This window comes from Myotis brandtii, unplaced genomic scaffold (genome assembly GCF_000412655.1).
Source record: "Myotis brandtii unplaced genomic scaffold, ASM41265v1 scaffold59, whole genome shotgun sequence".
Classification (NCBI taxonomy): domain Eukaryota; kingdom Metazoa; phylum Chordata; class Mammalia; order Chiroptera; family Vespertilionidae; genus Myotis; species Myotis brandtii.
The window spans coordinates 5,807,036-5,822,980 of NW_005370223.1; the positions used below are offsets into that span (position 1 = coordinate 5,807,036).

The following is a 15,945-nucleotide window of genomic DNA, read 5'->3' on the forward strand; positions in this document are numbered from 1 at the left end:
CTCTATCTGAACCGCTTGAAGCAAGGAGTAGACTAGTAGAGCTCTCTGAAGTCGTCTCCCAAATGGAGGAAATAACCTTTTCTTTACTTCACTTGTTTGGTATGTGTCTACCCCATGATGCTCCATGAAGCAGACAGGATGTCTTCTCATGCTTTGATCTCCAGCACCCAGCACGGCGCCTGGCACTGAGGATACACTCAACAAATAACTGTGAAAGGAAGGGGAAAATACTTCCCGACCGGATCTTTAAGAGCATGAAACGGGATGACATATATAAAGCAAGTGGGTCCCATGTGCTCTGTAAATGACAGTTTCTGGAGTGAGGGTAGCAGCCGAGTGGAGAGAGGGTGAGAGGCAACTGTGGAGAATGGAGATGGAGTTTACCAGGAAATTGTAGTAGGACTGCAACAAGGGGCTCAGGTAGGCGCTATGAACTGAATGTTTGTGTCCCACCCAACTTCATGTTAGAACCAAATTCCCGATGTGATGGGTTTAGAGGTGGGGCCTTTGAGAGAGGAATGGAGCTAGGGCCTCTCTAACAGAAGACCTCAGGGAGCCCTCTGGCCTCTGCTTCCACGGAGGACACAGCGAGGAGACAGCTGCCTGTGAACCAGGAAGTGAGGCTCACCAGACAGTGAATCTGTCAGCACCTTGACCTTGGACTTCCAGCCTATGGAACTGAGAGAAATAAGTGTCTTGTTTAAGCCACCTATTATTTTTTATAGCAGCCTGACTGGACTAAGACAGTGGGTAATCATGAATTTATAGTAGATCCAAGTTATCGTGTATGACCTTTTCTCTAGAAGTATTTGGCTGCTGGGATGCAAATATGGAAAAACTGGATTATTGCGTTCATAATGGGTTGGGGAAATATATACATTTCTTGATTAGGATAGCCCCTGCACTTATAAAGAAACACTTTTACTCAAAGAGTACATACACAAGTAATGTAGCTATGATACAGTTTATTTCAACTAAACTAAAACAAAATAAAATAACTCATTTCTTTTTTGTGGGGGGGGGGGGGGATTCTATGTATGCAGGGTTGTCCTGATTGACCATAATGTATTTGAGCAAAAAATATTAGGTACACCACACCTGATAAAGCTCTCCGTACAGAGTAGATACCAAATAACTTTGTTAAATGATCAGACATTTGGAAAAATCAAAACATGGTCATAAAACAAAGACAAATGCATGAGTTAAGAATCTTGAGAATTTAGAAAAAGACTGAGTTGTTATATTTTTATCTGTATAAAAAAATCGTTCTCCAGCCTTTCATTTTTACCTGTATTTTCTTTAATAGAAATAACCTAAAATTCGAAGGCCTAAATTCTTCCTTTGTGCAGCCTCAGGAATGTCAGATTCCCCTCCACACCTGCAGCTGTCTAAAGAGGAGCAGACCACTTCAAACAAAGACATACAGGTCTCACTTCTGTACCACATATGCAGATTCTGCGTGGGAAGAGTTCCTGATTCGGCTACCAATTCACTCAACTTAGTTCAAGACACAAGAACTGATTAGAGGACTCCACTGGCTCTCATGTAGCCCGTCAGCCTTTCTTTATCACTGAAAACCAGTTAGTGACACTTGGCCCTCAGCTTAATCTGCACAAATGCAATTTGGGAATTCTAGGACAGTGATGTTAGCATATTTAAATGTGAAATGCAAGATCCTGATAATTAAATAATTTATTTTTTAAATATGCAAGCTGCTGTCTTTTTCAATAATCACTTTTTTTTTCTTTTTTTTTTCATCGAAAATAATCACTTTTTTAATGAACAAATGAAAAACAAAATGGCAAAAGAAGCAGAGAACTTGAGTTTCCAAAATGAGACAACTGTAAAAATTTCATATATAAAGACATGACTGGGGTAAGCTTGTATTGTAATAATAATGGTTCATTATTGTATATAATTGGACAGTAAAACAGCCCTGTCTGGAAGCACTGGATCAACTGTCTCTCCAAATCCTTCTAAGACATGATTCTACATACTAAAATGAAACATTTTAAATAAATGCAATGTATCATAGGACTACCAGTTTTTATATTCCTAAAAAAAATTAACTTTAATTACTATAGCAATGATTTAAATACATGTGCTGTTAAAAAATTGTAAACATACTCTGACTTTCTTTCTTTACTTGCGAGATAATACTAAAAAGAAATTCCACAATTTCTTGATTCCTTCAAAACTAAGAACCAAAATACTAAACATAATAAATAAATATGCAACCTGGAGGCCTGGGAAAGGATATAGAATACCAAATGTAATACACCAGTGTATTAAAAATCCAGTATTTCAGTATTAAAATTTTTTCATCTCAATACAGTTAGGTTTATTGCTACTATAAATAAGCTTCATATTAAGGCACCTGTCATTACCTCTGAGAAAAATTTGGGTTCAAAACAAAGGATATATGGACTGTAAATATGGACTATTTTTCTTTCATTCCATCCATTACAGATATTATCAATTTTAAATGTTAAGCTTTTGTATGGCAGTAAATATATTTGAACATATTACCTGAATATAGTTAAGATGTTTATGATACTTCGATACTTTAATTAATGTATATGATACCTTAATTAAAGTATATAATACTTTAATGGGGAAATAAGCAAAATCAAATCAAGAAGGTTGACAAATGACTAAATACAAGAAACATAATGACCTTTAAAAATTACATTGTAGGGATAGTGACTATGAACAGACCTTGGCCAAGTCATTTAACTTCTCGGAGCCTCACTCTTTCCATTGGTAAAATTTCAATACAAGCTGCTCTGTCAAGCTCAGAACACTGTTGCGAGACCAAATGAGGTGATGTAAAAACACCTGGCAAACTATGAAGCACTGAACAAACAAATGGTATTATCATAGGCCAGATATCTCAAGTTTCTGATATTATGCTAACAAATAAGGTTATAGTCACTTCCTTTTGCATCCACTTGAGAACATCCTGTTTTAATCAATTAGGTAGTTGTGGCATGCATGGGGCAAAAATTTATACAAAGAGGAAATCTCTAAATCTGAGCTTCTAGAATTTTATGACATGATATTATGCTGTGAGTGGGGCACCCCACTGCCTGCTGGGGCTCAGGCGACCTCTGACACTTCCTTACTGTAAAGAGGGGCAGACTGCTCAGAGAGCTTGGCTTCTGGCCTTTCCTCCAACTCCTGCACCATCTGCTATCCTGCAGCATGCACAGTTCCATTAAAAGAACTACATCTCACAACAGCAAAAAAAGAGTTTTAAGAGTATTAAACACAGATGAGCCCCCTCACAGTACATGACTCAGCTTGGCATAAATCTGAAATGGTTCATAACCCCACCAGGTTCTCCCTGGCTTAGCCACAAGCCCTTCTTCTACATATAAAATGATTCCAGGCCAGCTTTTTCCAAAGTATGTTCTGAGGAACGCCAGTCAGGTTAGATGCTAACAAATGAGAAACATATCTGTGTTAAGTAAGTTTGGAATATGAAGAGGGAAATAAGTTTACTTACTACAGAATTTCTCAGTCTTTGATGTACTGAGTGTACACTGTAAAGAGCAATAGACTGTACAGCATTTCCCAAACTCATCTGACCACAGAACCCCACAAGAGTTATTAGAGAGCTAATAACTCTTCAAACACTCTTTGGGCAATGCTCGTCTAGCTAATTCGTCTGGTTTTAAACATTCCAGGGTTACATCTGGCAATAGTTACCCTTTTTAATTCCTAAAGGAGCAGAATCATTTTGCTCATAAGGCCAACTATTAAGATAACCTCCTGGATTCCACTCCATAAGTATCCTTCCCAAAGCAACTAAGAACCAAATTTCCTTTACTACATACCGAGGAATTCAAAGAAGTTGCTCTCAAATTAATGAGAATTATGATTTTTAGGAAATCTTTATATTCTTCCTCAAACATTAAAAATACTAAGATCTAACACTAGATCTTAGGATCTAGAATTACAATTACTTTGAGATGGGAGCATTTTATCACAATATCACTGCAATTAACACTATTAATAATAATACGTACTAGTAGTAATAGCAGTAGTGGTGGTGGTGGTGGTGGTGGTACTAAGCACCTATTTTGTGACTAAATCCTCACATGCATGGTAGTACTAAGCACCTATTTTGTGACTAAATCCTCACATGCCCTCTCTGAATTTAGGACCTACTATTACACTCATTTTATTTATTTTTATTTTTAATTTATTTTAGAGAGAGGGAGAGAGAAACATCAATCAGTTGCTTCCTGCATATGCCCTGACCAGGAATCAAACCCACCAACTTTTGATTAATGAGATGATGCTCCAACCAACTGAGACACACTGGCCAGGGCTGTTACACTCATTTTAAAGGTAAGTACACTGAGGTTGAGAGCAATTAACTGACTTGCCAAGTGTCACACAAAGTAGTAAGGACAGAATCTCAAATTCATATCTGAGACCTCACCTCAAGCTATTAATCACTACATAATGCCATCTTATATTTTGGTAACAAAACAAAAGCATTTAGGTCACATTCTGGTTGTTAAACTGGAAAGTTGGAGTGTATTCATACAGATCCAAATGGATTGATATTTGGTTTTGGATTTCCTTTTGAGCAAACTCCTAGGAATTCCTTAAAGGAGATACTTAAAAAAATTTTTTTTGTTTTTATATTTTTTAAAGCAGAGAAAAATAGACTGCTATTTACCAATAAGTTTAAATAAGGGAAGGGTTTCAGAAATCTGCATCCAAGGTGAAGACATTATCTGTGTTTTCCGCCATCACTGCAAAACGCTGATACTCTGAAACTCGTTTCTCAAAGAAATTTGTTTTCCCTTCTAAAGAAATGTTTTCCATAAAATCAAAGGGATTTTCTGCCTGAAAAATCTGAAAAAAAGAAGAAAAAGAAATGTTATTAGATATTCTGAAGAAGCCAAATTATATCCCACAAGAAGAGCAACAGATAACAGAGCTCAGGTGTCTCCAACACCTATCTAGTCACCCACAGGACCACCTATTCCCTAAGGATCTGGAGAGGCTCAAGGCTGATAAATGTTCAGATGACTAAAATCACCTACTAACCTCTTCAAGATACTATGCGAGCATCTCTGGTATTCTAAGAAGTAGAAAGGGAAGAGGAGGTTATCTCAGGAAATGAAAGATTTAACACCAACCAACTAAAATGTTTTCAGCTTGAGAAATTTAAGACACCATAGATATTATAGACATTTTTCACAGGTATTACCATTAGGTAGTCACCTAAACATGATAGCAGAAAAGATTAAATTCCCAACAGTGTAGTGTAGACCTAAATATTTCTTAGTTCCATAAGAGAATAATCACATCAGGTAAGGAACCATGATGAGGTAAGACAGAATAAATCCTATCCACAGTGACCTTTCCCAAAAAGTGGGACATGTGTTGAGAAGAAGCTTTTTTATTGCTTCTCAATTCAAGAAGCAGACGTGAAGATACAGCTAACGGAAACTGTGAAACATTTTAATGAGTCATGAGGGGCAATAAAAGAGGACTTTTTAATTTAGGAGTATTCCAGCAGAAATTATGAACACCACAGATAAGAATACATTCAAATAACCCAATTAAAAATGGGCAAAGAATCTTAGTAGACAAGAAAACATTTCTCTAAAGAAAATTTACAAAAGGCCAATAAGCACATGAAAAGATGCTCAAAATCATTATCCATTAGGTAAAAGCAAATCAAGACTGCATTAAGATACCATTTCACACACATTAGGGCAGACAACAAGCATTGGTGAGGATGTGGAGAAATTGGAACTCTCATATTCTGCTGGTGTTAATGTAAAATGGTATAGGACTGTAGAAAACGGTCTGAAAGTTCCCCTAAATATTAAAACTAGAGTTAGCATATGATCCAGCAATTTCACTTCTAGTTAGATATCCAAGAGAAATGAAAATATATGTCCACACAAAAATTTATACATCAGTGTTCATAGCAGCATCATTCATAATAGCCAAAACGTAGAAATCACCCAAATGTTTATCACCTGTTAAATGGATAAAATTTGGTATAGCTAAACAAAAGAATATTACTGGGCCATAAAAAGGAATAAAATACTGATAATACTTTCATTATACTAAGTAAAGAAGCTAAACACAAAAGACCATATGCTGTGTGATTCCACTTATATGAGAAATGGGATATACAGAAGAGGCAAATCTAAAGAGACAGAAATTAGATTATGGTGCCTAGATCTGAGGTGGAGGTGGGGGAAAGAGAGATGTGACTGAATGCTAATCGGTACAGAGTTTCTTTGTGGGGTGATAAGAATAATGTTCTAAAACAGATTGTTGTGATAACTGCACAAATGTGAATATACTAAAAACACTGAATTCTTCATTTATTAATAGATGAATTGTATACTCTGTGATTTATATCTTTATACACACACACACACACACACACACACACACACACACACACACGTGTGTGTATTGTCCTAAAAAATGTATACATACTTCAGCAGCTGATAGCTCAATTTTGAAAATGAAATGTATTTTAATGAACACTGCCTTTATAATTATTCAAAGTGTGTGTATATATTTTGGGAATATATATATATTTTCTTAATTAAAAAAAACCAACACACCGCTACGCTAGTATGGTTGAGTGGTAGAATTCTGTGAAATTTTTCCTGTCAGAAATAGTGTTTTAGGAGGGAGTGAAAATTTGCGCTACCATATACAGCCAAATAAGTGGAAAAAGTACTGGACTAATAGTTATAGATTTACTGGATTTAAAACTGGCAACCTTCCAAATCATTCATGGCATAGACAAAGTAACTAAGACCAAGTGAAATTAAGTGACTTGTTTTTGACACACTGAAGTACTCAAATATTTACCGACTAATACTAAACTAAAAGAGAAGTTGAAAACATCATAAACATGGCTCCTAATTGGAATTCTGTATAAATGACAACCATTTGCTAATTTAAGTAATCTCTTATTTTACCAAAAATTGTCTTCATTAAGAATAGTTCTTCTTACAGCTCCTTGAGTTCAAAGTTTAGTTTATGTATTTTAATTGCTGTTTTCTTAATATATACATTCAAGGCTATAAATTTTCCTGAGGATTCTATAAATTCTGATATACAGTAATCTTATTGTCATTTAGTTTACATTTTCTATTAGTTTATATTTTCACTTTTAATCTCATTTTAAAGGATATCTTTTCAATTTCTAAGTAGATGGAACTTTTTGGCAATCTTTTATTATGACTTTCTCATTTAAATGTATTAAAATCTAAGAGGTCTGTATAATTTCTGCTTTGGGGAGTTTATTGAGATATGTTGAAAGCCTGTGAAAAATGCTGTTTTACACTATGTTTAGATTTTCTTTTGTAGGAGGCATGTTTTACATACCTACATTTAGCAAGTTCCCAAAGGGAAAACTAGACCCAGGGGTCCAAGGTTTTCCAATAAGCAGGAAAGCATGGATGTGTGGGTGTGAGGATACGGTGGTGGGATAAAGGATAGCGAGTTCACGTTAAGGTTTAAGTAAGCAAATTAATTTTCTTATAACAAACATATTGGTATAACTTAGGAACAAATATAAATTTTTAATACACAGTTTATAAATTTAAGAGATCATATTAATACAATTGTAATCTTGATTTCTCTCATTACTTATCGATAAACAGAGAGAATGTTGCAACTAAAATTATAAAATACTAGAGGCTCGGAGCATGAAATTCGTACACTCAGGGGGTACCTCAGCCTGGCCTGCGCCCACTCACAGTCTGGGAGCCCTCGGGGGATGTCCGACTGCCGGGGAGTGGGCCTAAGTCAGCAGTTGGACATCCTTAGCACTGCCACACGGAGGCAGCGCACTGACCTGCAGTGAGCATCTGCCCCCTGGTGGTCTGTGTGCGTCATAGCAACCGGTTGTTCTGCCATTCAGTCAATTTGCATATTAGCCTTTTATTATATAGGATAGTTTATCTTACAAAAACCTTTCCCTCACCTGACTCTTTACAGTATTTCTGTAGTTACCAGAATATAAATGCATAACCAAAAAAGGTAATAATTACCCAGAATCATGAATTTCATAAGGCTTCTCATTAAATACAATTTAAACTTACATTTCCATGCTAAGAAATCAAACTTATACTAGTAATTTTTAATTACCATGGTGCAGAACACAGTAAAGTTCTGTGAATGTTCCACTTACGTTGAATACAACATGACCACTTAGTGTGCCTTTACTGTAAGTATGACACTATTTTAAATGCTTTAAATAATCCTTTGTGGTATAATTAATATCATCTCCATTTTATGGATAGGAAACTGAGATAAAGCTTAAGCAACTTGCCTAAGTCACATAGCTAGAAAGCGGTGGAACCAGGATTCAAACCCAGGTAGTCTGGCTGCAGCCTCCATCTGCTAAGTCATGTGAAAATCACACCTCTTTACGAAACTCAGATACATTATATCTGATAAACAAAGTGACAGAAATAACTTCAAGACAACTGAGTTCAAAGAGTAAGTTATGATAGTTAATGTTGTCATACTATTTCCTATTTAAAAGTATTAACCCAGCCCAGTCAGCATGGCTCAGTGGTTGAGCATCAACCTATGAACCATGTGCTCAGGTTGTGGGCTCAATCCCAGTGGAGGGTGTGCAGGAGGCAGCCAATCAATGATTCTCTCTCATCAGTGATGTTTCTATCTCTCACTCTCTCACCCTTACTCTCTGAAATCAATAAAAATATATTTTAAAAAAAGTATTAACCCCCAAATTACAACAAAGACACATGGAGATTTATATGAGGGTAAAACACATATATGCATATGAAATGCAATTATTTAAAAATAATCTGATTTTAAATAATACATGCAATTATTAGAAAATAATTTATTGAGCTTATTAGTTCTAAGATTTATCAGCCTCCTACTTCTGTTATGAATTTCATTTTACATTTCAAAGGATTTTGCAAAGCCAATTTGTTCATGCAAAACAATGCAATGGACATTTTAAAAGTAAACTAGTATGTTACAAATGATTTCAGTTGAAATACAATATTTTAATCACCTCATTTGACAATAACATTTTAGCTTAGTAGTAATACATTTTAAAACATCTTACTTTTGAGAATCCAAGTTCCACAAGTAATCTGTCAGCTACAAACTCAATATACTGTTTCATCAAAACACAATTCATTCCAATGAGGCCAACTGGCAAGGCTTCTGTTAAGAACTCCTGAGAGAAAAAGAAAAATAGAATATAGTACAAAGACAGAACAAGAAATAAGTATGTATCTTCCAAATAAAAGGACAGTTTTAGTCTTATTAATCTTCTAAGTCGCTAATCTAATCTTGTCCAAAGAAAGTAAACTAGGTTAAATTCATGGCAAACAATGTCCATTTTTTTTAAGTTGATTTCTTTTTAAAAAAAATATATTTTATTGATTTAGTATCTTCCAAATAAAAGGAGAGTTTTAGTCTTATTAATCTTCTAAGTCACTAATCTTGTCCAAGGAAAGTAAACTAGGTTAAATTCTTTCATCATGGCAAACAATGTCCATTTTTTTAAAGTTGATTTCTTTTTAAAAAAATATATATTTTATTGATATTTTACAGAGAGGAAGGGAGAGAGATAGAGAGTTAGAAACATCGATGAGAGAAACATCGATCAGCTGACCCCTGCACACCTCCCACTGGGTATGTGCCCGCAACCAAGGTATATGCCCTTGACCGGAATCGAACCTGGGACCTTTCAGTCCGAAGGCCGATGCTCTATCCACTGAGCCAAACCAGTCAGGGCCAATGTCCAGTTTTTAAAAAAATGTTTGGGATATTTACTGTTCACATTATTTCACATTCTCAAATAGCCAAAATAAATGGAAGCTAACTATCAAATTACTGGCACTTTTAATTTTTATATTGATTGATTTTAGAGAGAGAGGAAGGGAGAGAGGGAGGGAGGGAGGGAGTGAAAAAGAAAGAAATATCGATTTGTTGTTCCACTTATTTATGCATTCATTGGTTGATTCTTGTATGTGCCCTGACTGGGGATTGAACCCGAAACGTTGGCGTACTGAGAGGATGCTCAAACCAACTGAGCTACCCGGTGCCAGGGTAAATTGTGGTACTTGGAGATACTTTGTTCTGAAATATCTAGAAAAAGATTCACCAAAAATAATCATTGTGGAGAACATCATTATGGAAGGACATTACAAAAGAGAGAAAACACAATTAACAAAGAAAATGAGACTGGAAGAGGGTTGGGAGATAAACTGTACTCCAAGTATATTAAAAGACGATGGTAAAGTGTTAATAGAGGAAAAATAAAAACATTAACCATCTGGACTTAGTTCTCAAAATGATTACAGATACCAAAATGTATTTTATGCCTTTTCCCCTCTCCCAATATAAAAAGTTTGGCCGTTTAACTATGCAGTATTTAAGAACATTTTTTAAAATTTGTTTTACTTTTAAACTAGTTCTTTCAAATAATAAAAACACATCCTAAGTGGAGCATCCAGATCTTTCTAGTCATAGATCGTTACATGCTATAAAGTGGGTTTTACTATTCATTAATTAATTTATTTATTCTATAAGCATCTGGTGCATGCTTCTAGCTAGATATCCTGCTAGATTTTTTGAGAATACAAAACAAACAAGAAACTATCACTTCCCTCTAGTAGCTAACAATCTAAAAACATAAAGCTAAAATAATTAAAATAGTTTGTTATGGCACAAAATTTGACAGGTCAATGAGACAGAAAAAAAACAGTTCTTAAACAGACTTTATATACGTAATGTATAATACTTACATATAGAGCAAATTATAAACTAACATAATAATTGTAACACATTATCTACTGGTACTGTCAGATTGACCATATGAAATTGCTGATTTTTATTTTTACCTGCAAAATGGCAGTTTCATATGAGTCAACCTAATAATAGAACGATACACACTTCAGAAAGTGATGTGCTAATCATATATAAGCTTCCCTGCTTACCTGCTCAATTTCAACAGCATTAATGATGATCTCCCTGACCCTTTTTTCTGAAGGCTTATTTACTAAGTATCGAAACATCAGGCAAGCAAAGTCACAGTGAAGCCCCTAAAACAGAAGAAAAAATGTCAAAAAAAACCCCAACAAGTTTAATCAGCTATTTTTCACACAGCGATGTGTCAGGCATCATATAGAATAGGGTCTTGGAATGCAAGAATGTAGAAGAAGGATTAAGAGGGCCAGGAGGTTCTTTTCTTCAGATCTCATTAAAATGCAAATTACAATAACCCGTAATAAAAAATTTCACTGCCAGCAAATCTTAGCTCATCAACATGAAAAAAGGATTATTAACAACAACAAAAACTATGACCAAAAGCATTTTGGAAAGGAAAACAAAGCAAGAAGAGCTATATGAAAGTTCATTCATTTTTAATGTCTAAAAAAATTAAGAAATGATTTTAAAAAGTAAGTATTTAAAGAACAGATGAAATACTCAGATTTTGAAAAGACATTTATATTAAACTAGAGGCCTGGTGCATGAAATTTGTGCATGGGGGTTGGGGGGTGTCCCTCAGCCCGGCCTGCACCCTCTCCAATCTGGGACCCCTCAGGGGATGTCCGACTGCCAGTTTAGGCCCAATCCCTGTGAAGACATCCCTCTCGAAATCCAGGACCACTGGCTCCTAACCACTCACCTGCCTGCCTGCCTCGCCCCCAACTGCCCTCCCCTGCCACCCTGATCTCACCCCCAACTGTCCTCCCCTGCCACTCTGATCTCACCCCCAACTGCCCTCCCCTGCCGACCTGATTGCCCCTAACCCCCTGCCAGCCTGATCTCACCTCTAACTGCCTCTGCCTCGGCCCCCACAACCATGGCTTTGTCCGGAAGGACATCCAAAAGATGGCCAGTTGACCCGGTCTAATTAGCATATTACCCTTTTATTTGTATAGATAAGAATGGCTCAAGATAAAAACGAGTTTAGTGCAATGAAAATGGGAAGTGAAGAATTAAGCATACCATTTGAAGCTGAAAAAGCAGAAATGACATTGCAAATAACTCAACCAAAGAACAAGTTGTGAAATACCTTGACAACAGAATGGTTATGCAAATACAAGAAATGGTATAGAATGTTAAATAGTTGAAGAACAGAGCAAGGAGATTCAACCTACAATAATTTAACCCATAATAAACAAAGATGTTCTAAAGCTGAAGACAACAAAAGAAAATTTCAAAAAGTCAAAACAAAACAAAAAAAAAGAAAGAAGCCAGAGATACAGAAAGATGATGGCATTCCAAACAAAATTAACAGAGAAGGACACTAAGGCAGAGTCGATTAACATTTCTAAACTACAAGAAAAATGAAACAATTTTGTAAGCCACCAAAGGGTGAAGAAGAGGAAGACACAGCCACTTTAAAGGATTACAAATGAGAGTTTGCTTAGGTTTTTCTAAATAAATCAACAAGTAACTGAAAACTATGTACAATAATAAAAGTGTAATATGCTAATTAGACCAGACATCCTTCCAGACGAAGCCAGGGCTGTGCACTGACCACTAGGGGGCAGCTCCTGAGTTGAGTACCTGCCCCCTGGTGGTCAGTGCATGTCATAGCAATTGGTTCTGCTGTTTGGTCGATTTGCATATTGGCCTTATATTATTATATAGGACTAAAGGCATGATGCACAAAATTTGTGCAAGAGTAGGGTAATGGTATCTCGCAGCCCTTTTCCAATTGCATTAGAAAGTTAAATGTTAAAAAGCCAAAAAGAAAATGTGTGTGATTACTTAACTCATCACTCAAAGCTCATCAATAAATTTCAGGGTTTTGTATGTTAAAAGAACAAACAAAATAAAAAAACAAGACAAACTGGGAAAATATTTGCAATAGATATAACAAAATTCATATTTTATATTATAACCATGAAATAAATATTTTTAAAAATCATTTAAAAATACTTAGTGAAAGAGCTCAATCACTATGCATTAGGAATATATACCAACGAAAGTAAAGACAAGAATAAGCAAATACAGAAAAAAAATATAAATGACTAATATTATTTTTAAATGTTCAATCTAAGTAATAATCAAACAAATGCAAATAAGATCAATAATGAGATACCATTACCCTTATTAAATTTGTCATCTAAGTAGTAATCAAACAAATGCAAATAAGACCAATAATGAGATACCATTACCCTTATTAAATTTGTCAAATAGCCTGGTCAGTGGTTGAGCATCCATCCATGAACCAAGAGGTTACTGGTTCAATTTCTGGTCAGGGCACATGCCCAGGTTGCAGGCTCAATCCCTAGTAAGGAGCATGCAGAAGGTAGCTGATCAATGTTTAGTAATAATCAAACAAATGCAAATAAGATCAATAATGAGATACCATTACCCTTATTAAATTTGTCAAATAGCCTGGTCAGTGGTTGAGCATCCATCCATGAACCAAGAGGTTACTGGTTCAATTTCTGGTCAGGGCACATGCCCAGGTTGCAGGCTCAATCCCTAGTAAGGAGCATGCAGAAGGTAGCTGATCAATGTTTTTATATCTCTATCCCTCTCCTTTCCTCTCTTTATACAAAAAAAAAAAAGAAAAAAAAAAAGAAAAAGAAAAAAACAACCAATAAAAATATATTTTAAAAAATTTGTCAAATATTTATCACATAAATCTAAATTCTAGTAAGAGTATATTAAGAAAAGACACATTCATAGGTTGCTAGGTAGGGCTGAATATTGCTATAAAATTTCTGGGAAGAAATCTGCAAGCAAGTATGAATGACCTTTAAAATGTTTATACCTTAAAATCTAGTAATTCTACCATTAGTAAATCTAGCTTAGAAAAATATTATGAATTTGGGACAAAGCTTACATACAAAGATATGCATTTTGCATTATAGCAAAGCAAATAAACAAAATATCTGGAAACAACCTAAATTTCTAACTATAGAATAGTCAAACAGTAATATTCATTAGAATATTATATATCTAACAAAATTACTGTTTACAAAAAATGCTTACTGTCATAGAAAAATGCTCACAATATTCTGCTAAGTGAAAAAAAAGAATAGCTTACAAAAATACAAGAATATCTCAAATTGTAAAAATATGATGTCTGCATATATCTACATAGATTTAAATGTCAAAAAAAACACCCAGAAAGAAATACAATGAAATACTAAAAGAGATTATCTGTGTTGAGATTGAGTGATTTTATTTTCTTACTTCTCTATAATAATTAGATATGACATTAATAATAAAAATATAAGAAATTTAAAGACATAAAACAACAAAAGGTAATTATACAAAGCATTTTATGGCACTTAAAAAGTACTCACACATACTGTTTAATTGTATTTTAACAAAACCCTTTTAAGGTTCATATTTGAAGATACTGAGGCTCAGAGAAATTAAGGCCACTTTGAGGTAAGCTCAGCCAGGATTGGTGTAGTCAATAAACATGAACTGAATTGCTGTAATGGACTAAATACTGAGAACAGAAAGATAAACTCAAGGAGCTTAGAGACTAGCAGAGAAGAGAGAAAAGATATACAATATATGTTATGGACTGTAAGATAGGAACAAGTTCCAGTTTCAAAGCGATGCATGGAGGAAAGAGTGATCAATTTTACCTATTTAGGTCAGGAAAGTTTGAGTTGCAACTTTAAGAAGGAAACCAACAAATTAAAAAACTGGTAGGAAAGATGGAAAGGGTATTGCAGGTAGAGGGAGACAAGGTTTAGTTACTATCTGGGTGTGCGTGTGCAAAATAAAAGAAACCATCTAAAATGACTCCCAGATTTCAAATTTAAATGAGTGGATGGAAGATGGCAACCCTCAATAAGCTAGGGAAAACAGAACGAAGAAAAAATTTTGGGAGAAAGATGAGTTTGACTTCGCCTTCCAGGAAAAACCATCTAACGTGCACCCGAATACACAAGTTTGGAGCTCAGAAAAGAATAGATGGACTTAAGATAAAGTTTTGGTTGTTATGAGCATCTGGGTGGTAGCTGAATAAATTAGATCAGTCAGGAGGTTATATACAGTGAAAGAGGGAACCAGGATACAATATTTAAGGATGAGCAGAGGAGACTGAGGAGAAAGTTAAGAGGCAGGAGGAAAGCAGTGTCTTAAAAGCCAAGGAAGAAATGACTTTCTTTTAATTACCAGGATCCTTGGGTCACCATAAGCATTTTCCAGGGGAAAGAAAAATAAATGAACACCAAGTATAAATACAAATACTAATAGAAGAATACTTCATTCCTTACTTCATCTCTGCTGATGAGTTCATTGGAAAAGGTGAGTCCAGGCATCAGACCTCTTTTCTTTAACCAGAATATAGCAGCAAATGAGCCTGAGAAGAAAATTCCTTCTACAGCAGCAAAGGCCACCACCCTTTCCCCTAGGAGACAAAAACTAGTTTCATTGTACGAAATATTATAGGCTGCAGACATTTTTAAGCTACACACACACACACACTTTACATATTTTTATAACAATATCACAACTATTCTGCCCAGAAACCAAATCAACAAGTTAGTGCAATAGCCAAGAGTCCTTAGGAGGAAATCCGCCACCTCTACCTACTAGAGCAGAAAAGTACAGAAAGGTGTATCTACTTCAAATCCTATGTCTAACACGGAACTCTCCTATAGGTCTTGGTATGTAGACAAAGGAGAACCTTTTACACTAAAAAAGAAGAGGTGATTTATCTGTGCACCACATGTGCCTGTGAGTACAGTAAGTGTGTGTGCGTGTGTGTGCCTCAAGAATGGAGAGTAGAAGATGGCTTTTATAACAAACTAGAGGCCCGGTGCACGAAATTTTGTGCACTGGTAGGGTCCCTAGGCCTGGCTGGCGTACTCACTGCTAGGCAAGGACTTTGCAGAAGCCAATCTCCTAACATGTCTGTCTCTAGTGGCAGCATATCTGCAACATTATCTCTTGCTGATGATT

The 15,945-nt window shown here is 35.4% G+C and overlaps 1 protein-coding gene across 2 annotated transcripts in view; it reads right to left on the reverse strand.

Moving 5' to 3' along the window:
• Positions 1 to 1,762: 1,762 nt before the first annotated feature.
• The window catches only part of RRM2B (ribonucleotide reductase M2 B (TP53 inducible)), a 30,637-nt gene continuing 16,454 nt past the window's right edge, over positions 1,763 to 15,945 (reverse strand). The window contains exons 6-10 of one of the 2 annotated variants that reach the window (XM_005879284.2): positions 15,258 to 15,391; positions 10,992 to 11,096; positions 9,110 to 9,223; positions 4,694 to 4,872; positions 1,763 to 3,440 (exon numbers count right to left, since the gene is read on the reverse strand). In XM_005879284.2, the coding sequence (XP_005879346.1) occupies positions 4,720 to 4,872; positions 9,110 to 9,223; positions 10,992 to 11,096; positions 15,258 to 15,391 (506 nt within the window). In that variant the 3' untranslated portion in view covers positions 1,763 to 3,440; positions 4,694 to 4,719. Of the gene's footprint in view, positions 3,441 to 4,426; positions 4,873 to 9,109; positions 9,224 to 10,991; positions 11,097 to 15,257; positions 15,392 to 15,945 lie in introns of those variants that run through there. The other variant, XM_014550263.1, reaches the window with a different exon arrangement.